At 33.7% G+C, this 22,397-nt stretch overlaps 4 protein-coding genes across 8 annotated transcripts; 2 read left to right on the forward strand and 2 right to left on the reverse strand.

Moving 5' to 3' along the window:
• Nucleotides 1–314: 314 nt before the first annotated feature.
• On the reverse strand, nt 315–3,913 carry LOC143450167 (uncharacterized). Of its 3 annotated transcripts, none has more exons than XM_076950606.1 (6): nt 3,769–3,913; nt 3,043–3,270; nt 2,623–2,853; nt 1,995–2,084; nt 1,727–1,847; nt 315–1,603 (listed from the first exon to the last, which is right to left on the reverse strand). In XM_076950606.1, exons 2-6 carry the CDS (start codon nt 3,131–3,133, stop codon nt 1,228–1,230), a joined length of 909 nt encoding a protein of 302 aa, XP_076806721.1. In that variant the 5' UTR covers nt 3,134–3,270; nt 3,769–3,913; the 3' UTR covers nt 315–1,227. The 3 variants fall into 3 exon arrangements, with proteins under 3 accessions (XP_076806721.1, XP_076806718.1, XP_076806719.1); XM_076950603.1 differs by lacking the exon at nt 3,769–3,913 and adding an exon at nt 3,425–3,629; XM_076950604.1 differs by lacking the exons at nt 1,995–2,084; nt 3,769–3,913 and adding an exon at nt 3,425–3,629.
• A 3,669-nt stretch (nt 3,914–7,582) lies between these two features.
• LOC143448328 (vesicle-associated membrane protein 3-like) lies at nt 7,583–17,687 on the forward strand. 3 transcript variants are annotated; one of them, XM_076948017.1, is made up of 7 exons: nt 7,583–7,780; nt 9,643–9,768; nt 10,627–10,708; nt 10,925–11,083; nt 12,355–12,406; nt 15,960–15,985; nt 16,321–17,687. In XM_076948017.1, exons 2-6 carry the CDS (start codon nt 9,734–9,736, stop codon nt 15,977–15,979), a joined length of 348 nt encoding a protein of 115 aa, XP_076804132.1. In that variant the 5' UTR covers nt 7,583–7,780; nt 9,643–9,733; the 3' UTR covers nt 15,980–15,985; nt 16,321–17,687. The 3 variants fall into 3 exon arrangements, with proteins under 3 accessions (XP_076804132.1, XP_076804131.1, XP_076804133.1); XM_076948016.1 differs by lacking the exons at nt 12,355–12,406; nt 15,960–15,985 and adding an exon at nt 13,344–13,395 and having other exon boundaries at nt 7,585–7,780; XM_076948018.1 differs by lacking the exons at nt 9,643–9,768; nt 12,355–12,406; nt 15,960–15,985 and adding an exon at nt 13,344–13,395 and having other exon boundaries at nt 7,586–7,780.
• A 585-nt stretch (nt 17,688–18,272) lies between these two features.
• On the reverse strand, nt 18,273–19,653 carry LOC143448327 (enkurin-like). Its single transcript, XM_076948015.1, has one exon. It carries the CDS (start codon nt 19,570–19,572, stop codon nt 18,805–18,807), a length of 768 nt encoding a protein of 255 aa, XP_076804130.1. The 5' UTR covers nt 19,573–19,653; the 3' UTR covers nt 18,273–18,804.
• A 286-nt stretch (nt 19,654–19,939) lies between these two features.
• Nucleotides 19,940–22,366, forward strand: LOC143449973 (cytochrome b5 domain-containing protein 1-like). The gene is made up of 4 exons (XM_076950335.1): nt 19,940–20,125; nt 20,374–20,450; nt 20,890–21,108; nt 21,906–22,366. The coding sequence occupies exons 1-4, from the start codon at nt 20,008–20,010 to the stop codon at nt 22,134–22,136; spliced, it is 645 nt and encodes a 214-aa protein (XP_076806450.1). The 5' UTR covers nt 19,940–20,007; the 3' UTR covers nt 22,137–22,366.
• Nucleotides 22,367–22,397: the final 31 nt, after the last annotated feature.

A 22,397-nucleotide genomic window follows, 5' to 3' on the forward strand; every position in this document is an offset into this window, starting at 1 on the left:
CAGTATTTAGCCAAAGAAAAACACTGGTGTAGATATAGAAAGCACAGTCATTTAACACGAGAAATTTCTTATGATACTTTCCGTGTGGGCCGTCTGCAAGCATCGATGTCCACAAACTATTGTAGAGGCAGCAAGGTATAAGCATACAGTATTGCGAGATATTAAGAAAACATCTCTGAACGTATCAGAGCCTGGAAAAACACTTGCTGAGTCGTGGTGCTATCAACTGCTTAGTAATATAGAAAGAGTGCCTATCTTTAATTCAACACTGAAATATTCCAAATCATCTCGTAACAAAAATCCTTACTAGTTAATAACGGTAATGTTAAAGTTTTATTTAATGCAATCTGATGCCCAATTAAGTTACTTAAATTAATTCAATACAAAAATGAACCTGAATTTGTAAAAGTATTTAAAAATATCAGAAATTTACCGCTGATATATATTTTTATATATTGTGTAATGTGTAGGCTACACCTTTAAAATCCACAGAACGTCCATACCGTAGCAGCAATAGACGTGCTGATGAAAAAGACCAACAGATTTTTTCCTTATAATGTTACGTATACAGAAAAACTTGTATTATATGTTTTGATCAATTCTATATACATTTTAATGCAACTCCTTTTGGCATTTTACGCCTTTCTTCAAAGGTATCTTTACGTTTCTAAAATATTTGATTTCACTGAAAATATGAGAAAGTAAAATTCATCTGGAAAGCAATAGAACTCTTGCGTGCAAACGATATACTTTATCTAAATATAATAGTTTTAAATATAATTTAATGAATGATTCAAATTGCAAATGGTTTTAAGTGGTATCATTGATCAATGATGATAAACCACAGAGTTTCTCCACTTCCTCGCATAATGATGAGTTATATCCGCTTGTTTACGTTTAACAGTCTTTCAGTTCATCCTTTGCTGATACACTGCATAAAAGTTCCGTTGGTTGAGTAAAGTTAATTGATATGCGACAGTGGTTTTTCCAAATGCAAATGATATCAATTGAAAACAGATTTCCTCGCCAAACAAACTTTATCGCAAACTATAACAATGTAGCGTACCGTAACTAACTCCAATACATAAAATATTTCGTCATCGTATAGTCTACGTATATGCAGGACAATGTGTAGTAGCAACTAAATAATTGGTAAACCAAAATAAACAGTAAATAAGGTAAGATTTGGAGAGAAGTTTAAATAGAGAAATACAAGATTTGGCTCTTTTAGGCGTCACGTTTCTCGAGATCTTCGTCAAAAGACGACTGATACAAAATGTTGGCTACAATAACATTTTCGTTGCCATTGTCTTTAATTGGAATCGTTCTAGCAGTCTCAGTCATTGAATTGTGAGAATATGTTGTCAGATGGTTATACATTACATCGCCTTCGAAAATTTCTACCTCATCATAAGCGTGTGTATTACTGGTGTTACATCCTGGTATGACGTCATCAACAGTGTTATAGATTCTGTTTACTTCATTTATTGCATTTACTGGATTGTTGGTGGCCGACTGCTCTACTTCATTCGCATGCGATAAGACTTCATTATGTATAATGGTGCTGGTGCCTTCAACATTGCTGCTTTTGTTGCAACTGGTTCTGATATTTGCAAAATGCAAGATTGAACTATACTTTTCTGTCAAAAAGTGCTAGAGTAGGCTACAATATAGCTACAACTTAAGCATCCCAATAAATAAGTATTAAGGGCAAAATCACACTGACCTTTTGAAATATAACGACAAAAAAATGGTTAAAGTAACAAGGAACGATAACCCAAGTACAAGTGCGACGATAGTCCAAACATTTTTCGGTGGTTCTTTCTGGTTGTTTGCAAAATTATTGGCTGAAAAATATCAATATTTTTTGTCAAGATATTAAAATTATATAAATTGTTAATCTAGCAGCCTTCAAAGCTTTGTTTATATATGAATGCATACAACGACTGTGGAATTTCGATACTGATAATAATGAAATAAATGGATTTGCTCACTGGTTAATGCTGGAGTTTTGCTTCCTACTGTGGTCGCTTTTTGCCCAGTGTTTACTTTGGTCGTTAAATTATAATCGGAATCCATAAAACCTCAGGAAAATAACATCGTGCTTTTAAATTATATTTTACACAAGGATTTTATTTTGTTAAAAAACTATTTGTTAGCTTTAAATGAATATAGAAGTGTACGCATATTTCTTATTTGCCATTTCAAAGGCTCCAAAAAGCAAAAGGCCTATACCCAGGGTTGCCATCAGTCTCAACTCAAAAATAAGGACGACTAGAAAATCAACGAGGAATACCACCTTAAACAGTGTACAACAAGAGAAAGCAACCAATGTTCCTAAAAAAAAAAAAAAAAAAAAAACAAGACACTATCTGCATGTTCATAATTTTGATATCTTTTTGGTACAAAATGGTATCGTAAAGTGACAAAATGCCCAAAATAAGGACAAAAGTGCCCACATCCGCCCTAAAAATAAGGACGAAAGTGAAAATAAGGACATTTCTTAGAAATAAGGACAAACATATTTTCTAAGACACGGACTTTTAAAATAAGGACAAATCTTATAAATAAGGACGGTATGGCAACCCTGCCTATACCAGTAACGACACTATATCGCCTTACTTGTTCTACATTGTATTGTTAACACAGTCACTGACACTTGCACTGTAATAGGCGGCAGTGTCTTTCTTTTCGGTTTCTGCTGAGCGAAAACGTAAGTTAGCTGAAGAGGTGTTTTTGTCCAGAAAAAGGTTCCGTTACAATTCTGCTGATCAGCTTGCTTGCTGCACGTAGGATTGACAAAACATAGCTTGAAAGTTGACATATACCTTGACATGAGCGTTATGTTGGTTCCTAAACAAATAGGTTTATCCAAAAATGTCGTTGAGTGCATCATATTTATAGGTAGCCCATACAACTGTTTAGAAAATTGAAAAACTAATGAATATTCAACTGCGCCACATGTAAGGTCCCGTTAGAGTTAGACCAATTCCCATACAGACTACAGCACTTTTACGCTCTAATAAAAAAAAAAAAATATACCATCTGGTAAAATCAGGCTTGCTTCGGGTTGAGCTTTACCCTTGGCCTTGGGCATACCTGGACCTTTTTGGATTATATTAATCACAAACATTTTGTTCTCAGAAACGTTGAACGCCCATGTACACTTGCATATTCCTTGTACTTCAGTAAGCGCCGGTGGTGGTTTAATGTTGAAATCTGGGCATTGCAACTTCGGTTTCGGTTTTTTGGCAAAGCTTGCTTGCAAATCTGTATCCAAAAATAAAATGCTGCAGCCAGTAACAACAAAATTTACATACAAAGTAAGTTTTTATAAACATTGTTACGTATAGGTTAAGACAAATAGGCCCAATTAAAACTCCAGACACACACAAATTCAAAAATAAATTCGATATTATCTTACAAGATAGAGCTAGCAGCAAGAAAAAAAGACAAAAGTGTTTTTGCTGAAATTGTTGAATAGGTGACATTCTCGAAGTGTCACTATTCTAAACGGGCTGCTTCAACTGGTAGACGTAACAAGTTAATACGAAAAAATTTGGTACACTTCACACTAAAAAAAACATTGCGAAGGCTATAAGCCTATACTCTATACTGAATATTTTAGATAAATGATATTATTTTACGCTGTATCACATATGAAGATAATGTTTTAGCCCACCTTTTACCCTAACACAATTCTCGGATGCGGAAACGATGCGAAGTGGATGTTATAACTTATAAAAATAAACATGATTAAGGCCTTACCTATAACCCTTTGGCTGGAGCAAATTGCGCATGGTTTGATAGATGACCCTTTATTGTTTTCAAATATACAGCAGCTTAGCTAACAAGATAAATACAATAACAACACTATAGCCTAATTTTAGGTATAGCGCCTATGCCTACTCGGTAAACAGTTTCCTTTCTGTAAGAAATATAGAAGAGAAAAAGCATTTAAACTTATAACACAACGGCAGTCGTTTCGCTTTTCACTGAAAACATGACCACTGATCTTTACTCATACTGCATATCCTGTTTGTTAATTTTGTTTACTGGTTTCTACCAAATAAAAAGTTGAAATGATGCTTTGTTTTCAACTTAGCAGATGTTTGGTCTCGGTAAGGTTCTCGCATGCAGTGTTATTTTCACTGTTTGCCAAAGGAGATAATCTTGAAATTTAAAACATGGAAGAAAAAATGCGTCCGTGTATGCAATTTTATATATTTCCGTGGCCAGTGTACCTGTTTGAAAAATTATAATTTGTTTAAATCTGTACTGGAATTTTATGTGTAAACGCTACATTTTGGTATTTAATGGCATAAACATCAAATAAGATGTCTATATTTTGTTGCTATACATTTTCACATTTAGTTCGTTTCAGTTGGCCGCATCTTTTTGATTGTAACTAGCTAGCGCCAAACGAAAACCATTCCCGCAACATTGATGACTCCAAGTTCAAATGTACCCGCAACCTGATGGTGAAAAGTGCAAACAATCGTTTGTTGTTTCTCTCTCTTATTCACTCTTGGCGTTAATCATCAATGGAACCGTGTCGGGCTAGAACGCTGCACAGTGCGGGTGCAGGTGTGCGTATTGGAATCATTGCTGGTGTCCGTAAACAAACAGAGCTTCATTTCAAGTTACATCTTAATGTATTTGAACAAAAGAATAATAAATCACTTTTACCTATTGCTGAAATCTAATTCACAAGAACTGACTCAAGTCAAGTCGAGTCTTTTTAAATATTGACTCAAATAAGGTTTTTTACTTAATTTTAAAAAAAGGTCGCAAGTCAAGCCAAATCTTTGTAAAAAGTGACTCGGGTCAAGTCACGAATTCGAGTCATTACGACTCTGTTTATTTGAATAAAATTCAGTTACCAATAAAATTCTAATGAATGGTATAATCGATTACGAATAACGATTACGATTACCCTAACCCTGGTTAAAACCAATCTTATTCGTACACTTTACATGCAAATTTTTTTTTGTAACTATCATTAAATGTATTGTATTCTCACAATACCTCTCCAACGCTTCCCAAAATATTCGGCGTACGCCATTGAATCGAGTATAGGCAATAACAGGGGTGGGCAAACTGCGGCTCTCCGGCATGTTTTTTGTGGCTCTTCTAGTCGAATCGTAAAATTCCAAAAAAATTGTAAAGGCTACCAAGAGTACCGTTTATGAACGTTTCTGTCTATTTTTTCTTTATTTAGGCCAGCATTTCGTTTATGACGTAACAGTAGACATAGAGTCCGACATTGTTTTCAGGTATAGATTCTATACTCAATGGCAAAGGTTGTCAAAGTGCGCCTCGCCGACATGTTTTTTATGGGTCTTCTAGCTAAAAAGTAATATCCCAAAATGACTACTAATATTATAATAACCAAATTGACAATCATTACTGATTTTGCGTCTCGCTGGTGTTTATATTTTTCCGCAAGTGACTCTTTCATTGAACAAGTTTGCCCAGCCCTGGGCTATAAACTTACAAAGATATATACTTAATAAAGAACTAAATTTTATGATGAATTACACAATTTAACAAAGTTTTTAAGTAATTATGGTATGATGACGTTTATTCTCACTGAGGAAAGTCTTTGCACGACTACCTGGCGATGATTCCTGATCGCTCGAGTCGCTGTTACCGAGCTGGTCTTTATGCAAATTCCGATTGTTGTATTTTGTTTTTTGATAGTTTCTTAGTATTGCCCAAATTTAAAACTTCCTATCAGGTCCAATGAACAGGCAAGTATCGTTACTGTCTTGTCCAAGGGCATTACAACGGTATGGCACCACTGGGTATCGAACACGGAACCTGAGCATTTATTGCGAACGCCAACGTTCGAATCACTCGGCTACCGAGCCGATCATGTTTCGAAACATCCATTTAGTTAAGATTAATCCAGGCGATTTAGTCACAAGTTAATTTTCCTTTCATTGTGTAGCGATCGTAGCGTGCCCACTCTTGCTTTCCTCAAAATGCCCGGATGTCAAACCACGGCATGAAATTACGTCATGTGATGTTAAGTATACGCTTGACTGGGTTTCTACGAAAATCATACGATTGCTGCTGCCGATTGTCGATTGTGCTGCTCAGTTTTATGATCTGTCATGAATCATGATTTGTCGTATTTGCAGATAAGGCCTGTTTGTAGGGACGACTTATATTGTTCGTTTCAGTTTAGCTCTTTAAACGGCCAAAGGTGTCATAACTATACCGGTAAGCTACCGGTATTAGTTATGTTTTGTGTTGGTTCTACATTACCGTAGGCTTACATTTAAAATGGCCTGCGGTCTTAAGTTAGCCTAAGTGTGAAGCTGCAAAATTATTGTTTAAAAGTTACAATTCCCGTTGTATGAATTTATGACAATGAGTACCGTATTATGATACATTCAGCTATTAGTGCCCATAGTCATATTATGACATTTAATAATTCGCTTGTGCACTACTCGTGTGAGGTATTACACAAGGAACATATCTGTCATAAAGACCGCATATGCTGGCGGTAATTGTTTGAATATGAGCGAGGACGATTGATGGTTGGTGACTTGTTTTGCTTCTGCTTCGATTGATGAGTTCTCATTTCTCAAATTTGCGTGACTATGCTGTTAGTTGCTTGATTCTGTCTATACAAATTACTAACTTATAAAGTTCCCATTTTATTTATTATAACACAAAGGTTTTCACCTTCGGGCAAAGCTTACTGACTGTTACATAGCGCTGTAGTAACCAGTGAAACCAATCACGTAAAAAGGAAAGATTGAAAACATTACATCAGTATTTATATGTGACACACCAGTTCAAGCGAGGAAATTATCTGACGTCATTAAGGAAAACTCAAGTTTGGTAAACAACAGAATTACAAAATCCCAAATTAAATTTCAAACATCTTGGAAAACAACTCGTGAGTCGTGACGTAATCGTCACAATATAACCCACCCACTTAAACTTACGGTAATTCCAAATTGTTTGAGAAACAGATACTGTAGATTTATTCAGAGAATTCTGCTGAGCTAAATTTACTCAAACAGCAGAATAGAAGATGTAGCTCTGTAGCTTCTATTTTTTTGAAAGCTATTTACAAAGTTTCTGATCAAATGTGCCTTTTATTTTTTGCTATAGGCCACTGTAATAAATTTATTTGACCAGTACTGTATGAACAACAATTACTTTGTTGCTAATCCTGTTAATCAGTTATTAATGCATGTTAGTTACACTCACGTCTTTGAGTCTACTTTGTAGTTTACACACTTTCAAGTTGTATAATTTTGCAATTTTTAGTACAGTAATTTTTTTGAGAACATTTTATTCTCCTTCTAATCAAAGGTGATTAATATATGCAAAATATATGGTATGTTAAATTTAAGAAGATTTCATTGTGTGATTTTTAACTTTTTTTTCCAAATTGCTCAACATTACGATATACAATAGTATATACTGTATGTATAAGTAGAAAGTTACTTTTTATGTGTATATATATAATAGTTGGTCATATGGTTAGGTGTTGGTACCGATAGTTGGGTACTCAGTAGTCATCAGAAAAATTTTTTACGCTTCTGTGATCAGATTAAAGTACATAGAAAATTCTTTTTAGATTGGGCAATAAATATCTATGTTCGCTATCTAGTTATTGAAACTAATTTGACTAAGACTGTAAGTTAAATCTTCTCTCAACATTATAATATCTCATTTGCTGGATTAAACAGCTGACCAATAGAAGACATTTGTTGCACATTGTTGGGATATTAGTAGCTTTATTGTGATCAAACATGTAAGTCAGGATCGTTATTCTGTTTGTCATGATGTGTTTATTGTTTTTAAACTTAAAGTATACTGAAATTTGATTTAAAAATTTGACACTAAATTTAATTATATTCCTAATAATATTTAGGTCTACCTCAGAACCAATTTGAATACTTTTCTCCCTTAGCTTATAATTATAGAATATAAACAGTGTTGTTTGATATAAGTTAAATCTACCCACTTATGTGAGATTTGTGACTACTTATGTCGTAAGCTTAATATCTGTTTTTCTTTACCTGCAAAATTTTTTTCACAAAATGCTGTGGAAAACATTTTCTTTCTCGTTGCAAGTGATGATTAACCATAATAATGAAAAATCCCGATTCGTCTTTGCTTCATATAATAGTCTTGTTGTGCAAGTGAAGTGAGAAGTTGTACTACTGGCCTGTTTAGGTTGGCTGTCTGTATCTACTTTAACTTGAAAATATTTCATAATTAAATTTTCAACATTATTGCGTCAATTATAAACAACTGAAATATTTATGATATCATCTTATGAAATATGTGGCTTAGGCTATCTTTGAGAGCTACTTGTCTAATTTATTTTGTTGTCAGTACTGTATAACCTTATATATATATATGATTTAAATTATTGCATAACTATTTAATTATGTGACAATTCAACCCAAAAAATGCACAAACCATTTTGCCACTGTTTTGTGATTAAAGGTGATGTGGGCTTGTTCTTTTTTGATTAAAAAGAGTCAACTTTAACCATTGTTTCCTGAATATGTTGCTATAATTCAAATTGTCAGGCTAGAATTGTTGCCATACCTAACTGTTGTCCCGCTGTGCTTGCACATCATTTACAATTAATTGGTTATAAGACCTTTATTTGGTCAGATATATGGGAATAATATGATACCGATAGTCGCTGATACTCAACAATTCCATATGTGTGATTTATAAATAACGGAGCTCTTTAGTTTTGGCAACAATTTATTTTGTTTAAGCCTTGCCATACGTGACTAAGTGTATTAATGATAAATCCCATATTAGAGGAAATTCTTCAAACACCATACATTAGGTTGTGGTTTGAGTTGCAACGTTAATCAGCAGATAGATTTTGCTGATTACGCCATTCGCAGAACCCTAAGAAACTACTTCCCAGAAGTAATTAAAAACAAATGTGGCACACAGCGACATCACATGGCAAAGTGTGCATGAAATTTATTTATTCATCATTGAATATATTATTTTATTGAAGTGTCTTGCATATTTGGTGCCATATTGGTACTTTCAATTGGTATACACTTCATAATATAGTATCTAAAATATATTCCTGAAAAAACTTTTCTATTCTTCACCAGTAATAAGTTTTAATTGGATTTCTCCATTGGTACATCCGAAGTGATGATCAGGCTAGAACATGCAACTTCTACTGCATTTAGCTTTAAAAACTCGTTGGCAAACTGCATGCCATCATTAATTTGACCGGCTAACAATCACAAATCCTTACAACAACTTAAAAGGCATGAAAGGCATTTTAAATATGTATAATTTGTATGTGTTCATTTCATTACAAATTAAAAAGCACTTATTTTTAAATATATTTGAATGTAACATAACTCACATTTAAGTTATTTTTCACAAGATAGAAGAAAACAAAAATATTCTGTTATGTTTGTTGATTGCGAATTTCTATATTATTTTTTTATTGGTTTACCTGAATAGGCATTCCATTCCAGTACAGTAGTTTGAATGGTTTACCAATACTGCTGATGCTGTATTTTTCAAATTCTTTATGTCATACCTTTGAGAAGTATTTGGTAAATTATGTGTTTTTAGTCACTCTAGTTAATACTTTTAAAAGGATGACTATTTTTATAGGATATCAACATCATTGATCAGTCTGTAAGACATAATTAAACAGTTGTACACTTATTAACTTACACAGCACACTTAAGTGCACATTGAGAATATGTCTGGATATCAAGCGGTTCCTGACCCATCAAGGTAATACATTAAATGCTTTAAAATGTGCCACAAAAGTTAATTGGTTGTTTATATCAGACAAAAATCTGAGATCCTTTTTCTAAAAACAATCTTGCACAGCATTAAGTGTTGATTATTTTATGTGCTTGTATAATTCAACTTTCGATTTCTGTTGGTGTTGTTCTTTTCAATGATGTTTGCATGAACAAATTGTTGTGATCTTAATGAAGTTAATGCCCAACATGTCACAACTGCCATGTAATGGTTCAGATTTGGTTTGGGAATTTAGTTGAGTTATTAGCATTATTCATTACTCGTTCACAGCTATCTGCCCTAGTTGCTAATCACACATAGTAATACTTTTTGCTTAGGAATTAAACTGGTATTTGTAAAATTAGTAAAGGATGTCTTGCCAATTTTCTGCGAAATTAAAAATGTAAATAATAATTGAAGCAACACGTTGTCATATGCACATGAAAAATGGATTTCTGTCACCTTTGAGACCAAGCTCTTAGTCTTAGACATACCAGTTTATACAACTTTTAGCTGATTGCTAACAAATTCTTTAGTTTTTAACAGAATGAGTTTTCCCAGCCCTGGTTTAAGCATAGTGATTTTAGAACTGCAGAAGCAGAGCAATTTAAAATGGCATAGTGCAACAACTCTTGCCAAGCATTGATGTGTTTTCAGTAATTTCTAATGATTAATGATTACATAGCACTTGAAATTAACAAGTACAGTCATCAGTATATTTAAGGCTTTGAAAAAAAGCGGATTGCTTTGGAAAATTCTCATTTTCACAAATTCAAAAAAGTAAATAATTATATGACTGTGACCGTTTATGTGTAAATTGGACTTACTAGTGGTTCCAATGTTTAGGTCGTATGGAGGAACGTCAAGTCATGGAGCTAGTGGGGGAGGTTCGAAGAAGTTGCAACAGACACAAGCTCAAGTAGATGATGTAAGTTTGCTGTATATAATTTATTTCAACTTGTGTTTGATTTCAGTTTGTTTTGTTAATATATGTGCATTGCAAGTGCAAGCACAAGTAACAATGAAAACAAAACTGGCCCATCTTTAAACTATCTTGGTGTTTCTTGGGTTATATATATAACAATGTACATTATTTGTCATTGCTTAAGCTCGTTAAAAATGTCATGTCTGCACTACAATGCAGGTGGTTGACATTATGAGAACAAATGTCGACAAGGTGTTAGAACGCGATCAAAAACTTTCTGAAATCCACGACCGTGCTGATGCGCTGCAGCAGGGAGCATCCCAGTTCGAAACGCAAGCAGCAAAATTAAAGAGAAAATATTGGTGGAAAAACTGCAAGGCAAGTGACGCAGATACTTTTAAATTATTTATTAAATAGGTGGTTTACAAAGCTTGTATAAGTAAGTATTACTATTAGATGAAGCAAAATACAATTTTTCAAATGTTGCATAAAGCTGGTGGAAAAAACATTGGGAATATTTACATGCTTTTATCTGATAATGATAAAACAGGGTTTTATTTTCAAGGCAAGTCGGTCGTCAATGGCTGCTGTGTCCCATAACAAAGTCATTATGTTATCCAATATTCATGCTGTACACAATTCACGTCATAGGTGCCTACTCTTGAAAATACCTGGGGAAGGGGGCAAAAAGTTCAGAATAGAGTTAGTGACCATATTTGAAATAAATTCTTTCCAAGTCAGTTGCAAGAACTCTGTAGCTTTCAATTATCTTTATGCACACAACATGCCTTGCCTACCTTAAACATAACAGCTTGACCAAGCTCTAAGCTGTCTCCATTTGCTTGTATGGACCAGGAACATGCTTGTACTTATTAGTCCTGTCTCATGGTGTTCAAGCGATCAATAATGATGTCGTAGTTGACATTGATCGTTTGCGTTATGCATTACATGTTTTTATTTTTGTTCATTTTAAAAACATTTTACAGATTCCAGTTTGCATCCACATTACCTACAAAACCCGTTTTTTGTGATTTACGTTTAAATCTTAAAATCAAGTTTACTGTTGTAAATAAATAGCAATATTATAAATGCTACAATGTACATCACATGGAATTATACAGCATGCCACTACACTATTGAAATATCTATCTCTTGATTTATATGTCGCATGGCCGAATTACCTTCCAACACTTAATTATAATTACTTTAACCAGAATTTGGCTTATTAAAACCAATCTTGTTGTCTAGGCCCAATAAGTTGTTTAATGGTTTGTTTAGCTCAATTGCTAAGGGGTCCCCCCCTTGCCCTTTAAACCCCTCAAAGTAGGCGCCTTTATTTCAGATAGTTAATACAGTACTGTATGCTTTTCCTGTATGAAGCCAAGTATTCAATTGTAGGTAAAAGTTCAGTTACAAACAAATTTTGGTTTATACATATTTCTTGAAAATATCACTTGTCACTTGGGTAAAAAATAATTGATTGTAACTGTTTGTTTCTTTAAATTGCCTATGTATTAGGTTTATCTTGTAAAATCATACAAACTTAAAGTAAATGAGGGCTTTATTTTTTGTGTTACTAAAACTTACCTAAGTAATCACATACCTGCAGTGTATAAATTGATTTTCTTCTAATGGCTTTCTACTTACAGATGATTATCATGCTCTCTGTTGTACTAGTGGTTATATTATTAGTAGTGATAAGTAAGTAAAATAGGGTTATTGTTACATGTTCCACATTTATTGTGTGTTACACAATACACATTTTTTATAAGAAACTGTGGAAGCCTCTTTATGAAAAGCTAAGAAACTTCTGGGTTGGCCAACTCCAACTGAAAAAAATTTTTTTTGCCTGATAGGTTGTTTGTTAGTTGTAGTTTGGTTTTAAAGGTGATACCGTATGATATGAATGTGCTGAATCTAACACCAATATAAATATTAAGCACAAATACCGACATACTGGAATTTTGATCAAGTTCAGTGAGCAAAGGAGGGAGATTTGGATTTGCATCAATATCAAAATTTGTTATTTGTATTCTCATGAATCTAACAAATTTTCTAAGAAATCGGATTTTTTTCCAATTTGGCACATTCCTGGTGACATGTATAGAATTTGATGAGTATGACTATGTTCAAAACTTTGTAATAAACTCCAATTTTGTTATTTCTTTAATTGAAAACAGCTAATTGACTTTTTGATAATTGAAGTTGGCTTAAAACAAGCTTAAATTTGGTTAATTAAGAACTAAAGACCCAAGTTACTTAAAGCTCAAATCCAAAGTTTCTTATTAAAAATGAGTGCATCTGTTCTGGATCAATATTGTGTGATCCATAGTAACATTCTTTGTTGCATATGTATGTTCAATATCAAGTCACTTTAGTGCATCATCGAAACACATTTTACAACAGTGTTTTAGTTCATTTTCGTTTTGTGCCCTTTGGTATTTTATTCGTCTAATTAGGTTCGATAAATAGAAGTCAAAACTGAAATTGTTTAACTTAACAAATTTGTTAATAAATTTATTACTATAAAATTAAAACTTTCAAGCTTAGTTAAAAATCTGAAATTGCTCAGTTTTGCCCTCTATTGTGTTTGTTTTTGCATGTGAGTGTTCTGTAAAACTATGTTGTCTTTTTTCAGATGTGGGCCATTCTCATCATTGTTATCTTAGTTATTATCATTATTATTGTGGGTGAGTAAAGACATATTTTTATACCATACTTCAGTGAAAAATATTTTCATTAGATTTGCGTTATTGACTCAATAAACATTGACAACAACTTTCAACAACACTCAGATTCTAGTTTTTGCACACTTAAAAAGACCATTTCAACTTCAGATTTGTCAGTGTCAGACTAACCATTTTTGCTAAATATTTAGTCAAACTTTTCTACAGTAACATCCTATCACAAATAAGGCATTTAGTATAACGTAGTTATTATCATCATCATCACCTCATTGCCTAAACAACATAGTGCATGTAAATTATCGCAAGGTACTAAGTTTAAAAAAATTAGAACCTTTCATTTTAGGTAACACTCACATTTTATTGTTGTGGTGCGAGTGAGTGTGTTGTTTCATGCATGAAATTTTTTATCCATTGTCTGAAAGTTACAAATGCAAGACCGGTGGCAAGGTTTTGCAGACTACATCATTCTTTATGTTGTTCTATACGACTTTTCTGCGTTTTTATGCTTGTGTTCTGCAACCCCAAGATTCTTTATTTCTTAAACGGCAGCGTTAAGCTGTTTGCATTTCTTTAGCTCAGTTATCAGATATTTGCAGTGTCAACATTCGAGTTGTAAAGCAGTTTAGGTTGGTTGGAATTTTGCCACATGAACTCCTATCATTCACCTACGAGCAAGAAGTGTCTGCTTCAGCTGTGAATAGCAAATAGTAGACTTTTTTGCTGAAAGTATAAAACACTTGTCGTTGTTAACAGTAACATTAGAACCTGATTTATTTGCTGTTTAATCGTCCGAAGATTGTTCTCTCATTTAGATCGAACGTTGTTTTCACAGTATTCGGAAATCGTGCAAACATTATGATTATGGAGTCATTATTTATCTCCGAATTTAATGAGTAGTTTTACATTTGCTATCATAAAAACGATGTAACGCTTAATGTTTAACATCTTGAAAGTCTTCGGTTAGTATTCACAGTGCACATTTGCAACCAAGTTGTTAGTTTGTAGCAAAACGTGTCCCTTGTTTGTTGCCGATTTGGCTTCGAATAAATTCTATTACAGCTTTTGGTCACGGTCCTAACTGCATTCTTTTCAAAACGCCATTTTGTAACCCAACGCGTTTAAAAAACGAATTTGGATCGATATTTTTTGCTTGGTTGAAAGTCCTCGCTCTTTCACAGGGTTTTACAATGTCATGATTAATAGCCTCATATTCTTATATACTTTTGCGTTTTGAAACGGACTATGTCAATATCCTTATTACTTGTCAACAATGGGTGGTCGTGGGTTCGTGGATATATACATGTTTTAAAAGCTTAAAATGTTTTTACAGAAGCCAGATGGTTTTAAATACCAGCTTTCGCCGATGTCCATTGATCGAAACAATATACTCTTGGGCATTGATGTAGAAAATACTACTTCTACTTCCATTGCGGCTAATTTCATTTGCCAGACATAAATCGTTCTAAATATTGATTTGAAAATATCGAGTTCTGTGGAACAATCCCAAAGCCGACGAAACGTCTTAATGTTACGAAAAATGTCTCCACAGGAACTACGTCTTTGTGAATAGCCATTTTAAGCAACGCGTCTCAGATCAATAAATTATTTAAATTCGCCTAGCGTAGAGCACTGCATACACGACAAGTAAATTGAGTCGTGGGAGTCAGTATTGCTCAGGCAATTCCTGTGCCGTTACTTGATTTTAATGTTGCTGTTTATTCATTGTTTGGCATTTTCAAATTTGATACGCTCCACTACACACGTAACTTTTCGAGATCTTTGTGATTAATTCGCTCTAAGGTTTAATTAGGCAAATTGGTAACGTCGTTCGTGCAGCTTAATTAACCTTCTTTTCATTCGGTACTTAAGCCACATGCGTCACATGGTGTTCTTGCACCGGCGACAGAGCAATCAGCTGCCCTAGTCCATTATTATATATGTAAATTAGGGCCCGCGGCCGTACGCGGTGAGCAACAGATGAAGGGTGAATGTAGGACAGTGCGCCTCGACTGCACTAACACTATCGATTAATCTTTGTGCTCGTTGTCGCTCCTATTCCCTTTCCAGTGGTTGTGATGACAGATGGCAAAATTCGTAATTCATAATCTCTCTAGCGGCCGATTATATTGACATACTGTACTTCTGTTCTGAAAATGAACGCGTTTTTTATGGTCAAAAGCTACAAGACTGAATTGACACTCTAAATTGTTTCAAAGTCCACGCCTAAAGAGCCAAATCCTTGCCCATCGTTTTTTCATCAGCGTATGCGTTTTCATCCAATATGAAACATCTGGTTACGTGTGTGTGTGTTTCATTAGTTTGTTGTAGCTAAGTCTCTCGCTGCATTACGCATGTTTTTCGCACACACAGTGCAGTTGATTGTGGTAAAGGCGTTTACTATTCTGTGTTTTCATACCAGTTAGCGTGGTGTTTTGTGATTGGTTTTGTTTGTTAATCTTTAGATTGAATATATCTGGTAGTTTACTTTATTATATTGACTCACTATGGCTTACCACTTCGTCTTTTCTTACTGCAATAACACAGTTTTTCTTTTTTCACGCTTCCAGTTTACTTCTCAACAAAGTAACATCAGGTAGTTTTGTTTGTGTGCTGTGTGTTTTCCTGTTAATTCTAAGGTACTACAAGGTTAAATACTTGTTACAAATCTATATGCCATACCAGGACTTCTGCGATATTTACTAAAAGACACCAATCATTATTAAATGAATAGAGATTATATAAATGTATCATTTATTAAATATGTATTTGTCATACACATTCCAGTTACACAAATGCTCACAAAATCACTTAAACTCCATAATTTATGATTGCTCCATTCTTAAAGACTAAGATTGATATAGAATCTATGTATGTACAGTAGCTTGTGAAACTATCTATCTAAATATACTAAACTGGAATTTTTTTCAGTATCGGTGGTACTACAGCAACAAGGCCAGTGAAGATGTGTCATCATTTTCAATGTAAATTGATATTCTTGTCTGCTGCTCAATATCAAACAACTTTACTCACGACTCATTGATGTGATTAAGTTTTAACGCGACATAGGTTTTGAACATAGCATGCACTGATGAACTTGATTGATGTTACTCTTTTACATTTTGTCAGTGGTCATGCTGTTTCTGTTTGTACAGAAATTACTGTCATCGTTAAACTGGAGATAAATATGAATTCTTCTCTAAACTTTTCTGCTCAAACTTTAACAATTAATTTCCTTTCAAGTAATCATCGGTGGAATGCTGACCATATCTAGCTGCAAAATCAATTTTTAAATATATATCCATGACCACATATTTGGGTCCTTAAGACATTTAGTCGAAATATATATTTTTGGCATGCACAATGTTATTCTTAAACATGCACAGTTAATGTCGAGCATTATTGTAGTTTGCCACTATACAGTAGTGTAAAAATTTTCTGTATATCCTTTATTTATTAAGTGTTAGTTACATCTCTTGTGCGTTTGCTGTTTCCATTAATTATGTTTAGTAAAACTTTATTGTGTCAGCTTAACATAAGGTTTTTAAGTTACTACACTATTTCATCATTAACATGGCGGTACTAGAAATTTTTTGCTAAAAATGCTTCGGATTGTTAACAATTTTCAAAAATTTTTAATTGGAATACATAGTTGCCTACAGCTGTGATATCTTCCCAGAAATGCAATGAATATTTGCCTTCAGAGAGTTAATTTTAGACCAGCTTTCCTGTCAGCTGAGCATTAGCCAATGATAACCTAAAGCTAGATAGAAAGTAATATTTGTTATGAGCCCACTTTGTATATTTCGTTGAATTCAGTATGATTTTGAATACAAACCTGTATTTAAATTTTAAACAATTGTATTGCTGCTGTAACGCTCTCAACCTACCGTATCATGTTGTCAATATGGGTATGCTTTGCATTCATGTATTACTGATTTTGCTCCACCACGTAACTTGCACTGTACAGTTTCAAAGACATCTCGTCCAATAAGTAGCCAAGAATGCTATCACTCTACTTTTCATTTAGTTATACTTCGCAGTTACCACCTTGGTGAACAGGAAACTGCTCATTATTGTAAACTGATGCAATATTAAACCGTTTTTGAGTTTGTTTTGCAATTGTTTAAACAGCTAATAACTTATGACAGTAGAATAACAACTATGTTTCAGTATTTGGTAAATTTGGTTCGGTTAATGTTGACTTGTTAATGTTGTTCCTTATACATATATTACAAATATTGTGGATATTTTGTCATAGCTTTAACATGAATGTTAATAAAATATATTGTGATGCACTCGGAGAATTTTTAATTGTTTTACGGAAGCAAAATGTTCTATAAACGGACACCATCATGAAAAACAAACATAGTCCAAGCAGGTATAAAACAGTTAATAAATTAGTAATAATAATAAAATAAATTCTAATCATTACTGATTTATTCAAATACTGTTTTAACAACCTTGCTGTTTTCCCTAATCAACTTGGTAGTATTTCTAACACGTTTGGGCTAATTTTTGATTGCTTTTGTTGTCTTGTTCATTGTCATATGTTTGCCTTTTATAACTGACAATTCTATGGGTTGTGACTCTAAATGGTCTCCTGAAATGTTATTTTAGAGTTGCAAACAGGTTAGTACAAACGAGGACTTAAAGCAAATACCAACTGGAGAATAGCAGAAAATTATTTGCTGACAATTATTAATTATCAACAAACTTGCAAACCGCTGACCCAATTGATGGTGATTACAATGTCACAAATCAATACTGTATGTGTGACTGCTGGCATTTGGCTCATGTGTGAGTACAATGTACTCAGTTCATAAACTAGGATCTTGGAAAAGCATTAGTATCGTTGCTGAAAAGAGATTGGGACAAACATATCCAAGTCCTGTTTTAAATCAGCGAATAATTGATTGCTGCAGTAGTTTACAAATCTAATGATTGCTAACCTAAATAGCTGATGACAACACACTTACGATAGCAAAAAACAACAATATATCCAGCACAAACATCAGCATCAACGAGTTTGCTGTAAAACCATTGGATTTTTCAACATCAAGCCGTCCATTTGACAAAAGTAGGCACATCATCAGAAGTTATTTTTTAATATATAAACAACACAGAAATGCAACAAAGTATCCATGCAAAATGCAAATATATCTACCTATTTTGGTCGCTAGTGCAAAGAATTAACTTAAGTTACCAAAGAGAGTCACAAATTGAAAAGACATTATATAGAACCAAATGTCTATGGACGTATTTGTATGTCTCTATAACCACCAGTGTAGTGTTTATAATTTATAAAACTCAGATATAAATGCTACAGAAAAAGCACAATATACAATGCTGCAGTAAAAATAAACATGTATAATGCATTAAAGTACAAAATGAGGATAACACAGATGAATTATATCAGTTGTTTCCAATGTATATAATTTTGTGTTTTTCAATTAATTCAATATCCCGTTCAAGTTGTTTCATTTCAGCTTCCATCCTCTCCTTGCGATTCTTTTTGGGTGCCGTGTCAGTCACAACTGATAATCCCTGGTACTGATGGTGTAGTTCCTCCCAGTTTTTCTTTAATCCATTGATGATTTCTTCTCTTTCCTCAAGACTGAGCTGTTGCATTGCTCCCAGCTTCATTCTTTCACGGATGTAGGCGTCATACTCTTCCTGAGCACGTTTAACTTCAGCATTTCTTTTCTTGAGGTATTCAGGAGTTTGACCGTAATCACCCTTCTTTGTATATTTTGGTACCAAACCAGATGGTTCCAGGTAATTATTATCACCTCTTCTGGTATCCACAAACTTTGGAAGTGGTTTCTTGGGTACTGACATTATGTTTTCGACGGCATTTGTGTTGATAAAATTTTTGTTTGTTCTAATGCCCAACAATGGCCTCTCGTCATGTCTAGGAACTGGAGGTTTTTTGGAAGAGTCGTCAAGGTAAGCAAACCTCGTTTGCTCTCCAAGTACTGGCTCTTTTGATCGCTTTTTCAGAAAATCACCTGGCGTTGGAACAGCCACTTTCGCTGGGCCCATGGTTTTGTTTGGGGACCTGTCTTGTTTGATTTCATTTTTAACCATCGGTTTAAATTTTGAATTGTATCGCGGAGGTTTAGGTGGCTGCTCAACAACAGTCGGAATAAGATTGTATATGCTTTCGACTGGGCCATCCATTTTGCTTAATATATAGTAAAAATTGTAAAACAACGGCTAGCTATCCAAACCTCATACCTCAATCTGAAAGTTAGGCCTAAGTGTGCTTTGACAAACACTACTGACGTTTTGCGGTTGCTATGGTTGCACTGTAGCCTTACAGCAGCAAATTGTTGTAGAACTTTCAAAATTTTGAGTTTTGCAAAAATATGTAGGTAAAAATATATTACTTAAATTTTAAAAATTTGTTTTACTTTTAGACTTTGTTTGTGGAAACTGTTGGTTTATCTATAAACATAATTTATTTAAATTTTAATTTGTCTTAGTTTTATTTGGGCGCCCGAGTTCTGTTGCCTTAGCTACTGTGGCAGGGGATTTCCCGATGGTCGACCAAGTTTGTTTATCAAAAGCATTGTGCATGTCGAAGTGCACTTTTACCTGAAATAGAAGTTAATTATGCGTCCTAAATATTTCACGTCGAATGAAGTGAGCTTGCACAATACCATAAAAGATGTCTGGGTATCCTACCTCGGTAAAGTTTACGACTTAACCCCTCTATGTAATGAATATGCTGGTAAGTTATTTTGTATCCTTTATTATTCTTCGCCAAACTTGCAAAGGGAAGATTACAATTACTTGGATCAGTTTGTAATAACCTGCCTCACTGTTCCATGTACTTATATTTAGATAATATACTTGCTTTTAAACGTATTTTAATCTCTTTATAAGAAGTTTGATGCCCATTTCTTGTTCACTGTTTTTTGGTAATTTTAAAATTCGTCGTAGATTGTGTTAATAAAGTGTATTATACTCTGTTTGCAGGAGACATTCTTTTGAAGCCCATTATAGCAAGCGCAGGAAAAGATATTTCACACTGGTTTGATAAGAAAACAGGGGATGTAAGTTTCTTTTTGTTTTCCAACATAGGATACTTAATTGCTTGGTTTCAAGTTTACTTTGTTATGCTCTCAAACACATGCATGTATAATACTCCCGTAACATAATGCACTATAAGATACTCTGATAGTGTACATTTTAGCTTACTGTGATGTTTCTTTAGAAATTGACAAATTGAGTGAACAAATACAATGTGAAATGTAGGATAGGTTGTGATCAAGTTGGTGTGATTATGTCTGTATTAGGATTTTGAACTATAATGTTGACAGATAATCCTACTAAATTGTCTAAGTATTACCAATCCCATTTTGGTATGAACTATAATAATGATAGATTAACATTAAACTGAAGAAATGCGTAGCTTGATGTTTTTATTGAAATATGAAAAAGCTTATGATATTATGGGACTTTTATTTGCAATAATTTTGGTTTATTTTTAAGATTCGAACTCATGTTGATCCTTCAACTGGCATAAGAAAATATTATGCCCCTCATGGCAGGTTTGTTCATGTTCCACCACCCTGCCCATCATCTGATTGGGCAAATGATTTTGGCCGACCGTGGTGGAAAGACAATCGATATGAAGTTGGGATTCTAACAGAAAAGTCACGACTCATTCGCATAATAAACACACTGACCTCCCAGGAGCAGACCATTGAGGTAAAGTGTCATATTGCTTAATATACACATATATGCAAACACAGTCTGTTTTGTTATCAATTTTGATTTTACATTGCAAAACCATACACTACACACATTGGTCATAATAAATTAAACCTCATCATTTCAATTGACAATTTCATTTTACTCGAACCATTAATAACTTTGCAAAGAAGGAAAAAAATTCCTGGGGTTTAAGCGTTTCAGCTGTTCTAGGATAGGATTCAAAACAAACCATTCTAGATAGATTAGTATTTTGCATCACATGGTTCCTCTCGAATTGCACCCATGCAAAATTTAAATCTGGCATATACTTACTTGTAAAAGCTTTAAGTTAGACTGCGAATCATATGCCACTTAAAAAGAGTAACCTAACAATAAATTATGCTTACAGTGCAATACCGCGATTACTGTATCTAACATACCTAATCTCAGTTAAATATACTCTTTGTTAGCTGAATATGTGTGAGAAAACCCATAATGGCGTATTGTATAATTCTATTCACAGTTGTAAACGCGTGTCAATATTACCTTTTGGTTCAAGTGAGAATTGAAGAAGATCATTACTTTGGCGCCAAGCAAAGTTCGCTAATTTATATAATTATATCAACACTGGTATATAAGTAATATTTTGGTCCATTTTTTCGAGACTGTGATCATTTAGATTTTAGGGAACATTGTTCTGATTAGTATCAGTGCGCTTTTTGTTATGCTTGATAATAATGTAAGGTTGTTATGGTGCTTACATTCGTGGTGTAATGTATTTACAACGCCTAGATTCACTTCTGTTTATATAGGTATGCTCAGAGGAAAATATGGATGAAATATTGCAAAGGTACTTGAAGTACAATGCACATGCTGCAAGTTACACTTGGAAATTTGATGGAGTTCCACTGGTTATGAATGACACTCTAATACAAAATGGAATTGAGGATGAAGATGATGAATGTTATGAGCTAAGCATGGACTACGAGCTGTGGGTTCCTGCAATTCACTTGTATTTTAATGATGATCTTACAGAAGCCTAACTGTAATACAACACATTGATTGCAAGATTTTTCTGAATTTTCCCTAGTATATAGTGTACTTTTGCATCCCCTTTTTCCAATATTGTGATGTGTACTGTAAACGTAATATTTTTGGTCATTTTTCACTGTTTATAAAAGTAAATTATATTGTGTTCACTCAAACTGGTGCGTGATAAAAAAATTTCACCTCCAACTATTTAATGTGTGTTTGAAAGAAATGTACAGAACAAAATTTTTGATTTCTGATGGAAAATATTTATG

Source organism: Clavelina lepadiformis, chromosome 3 (genome assembly GCF_947623445.1).
Source record: "Clavelina lepadiformis chromosome 3, kaClaLepa1.1, whole genome shotgun sequence".
NCBI lineage: Eukaryota > Metazoa > Chordata > Ascidiacea > Aplousobranchia > Clavelinidae > Clavelina > Clavelina lepadiformis.

Excerpts from the sequence above, each read along its gene's own strand:
- LOC143450167 (XM_076950603.1), bottom strand. The coding sequence starts at position 3,491 with ATGTCACCTATTCAACAATTTCAGCAAAAACACTTTTGTCTTTTTTTC. Across the intron at positions 1,848-1,994 it reads CAAAACTCCAGCATTAACCA|CCAATAATTTTGCAAACAAC; the intron begins GTGAGCAAATCC and ends GATATTTTTCAG. Across the intron at positions 1,604-1,726 it reads TTGTCGTTATATTTCAAAAG|AACCAGTTGCAACAAAAGCA; the intron begins GTCAGTGTGATT and ends TGCAAATATCAG.
- LOC143448328 (XM_076948016.1), top strand. The coding sequence starts at position 9,734 with ATGTCTGGATATCAAGCGGTTCCTGACCCATCAAG. Across the intron at positions 10,709-10,924 it reads CACAAGCTCAAGTAGATGAT|GTGGTTGACATTATGAGAAC; the intron begins GTAAGTTTGCTG and ends ACTACAATGCAG. Across the intron at positions 13,396-16,320 it reads TATTATCATTATTATTGTGG|TATCGGTGGTACTACAGCAA; the intron begins GTGAGTAAAGAC and ends AATTTTTTTCAG.
- LOC143448327 (XM_076948015.1), bottom strand. The coding sequence starts at position 19,572 with ATGGATGGCCCAGTCGAAAGCATATACAATCTTATTCCGACTGTTGTT.
- LOC143449973 (XM_076950335.1), top strand. The coding sequence starts at position 20,008 with ATGCGTCCTAAATATTTCACGTCGAATGAAGTGAGCTTGCACAATACC. Across the intron at positions 20,126-20,373 it reads TCTATGTAATGAATATGCTG|GAGACATTCTTTTGAAGCCC; the intron begins GTAAGTTATTTT and ends CTCTGTTTGCAG. Across the intron at positions 21,109-21,905 it reads CCCAGGAGCAGACCATTGAG|GTATGCTCAGAGGAAAATAT; the intron begins GTAAAGTGTCAT and ends CTGTTTATATAG.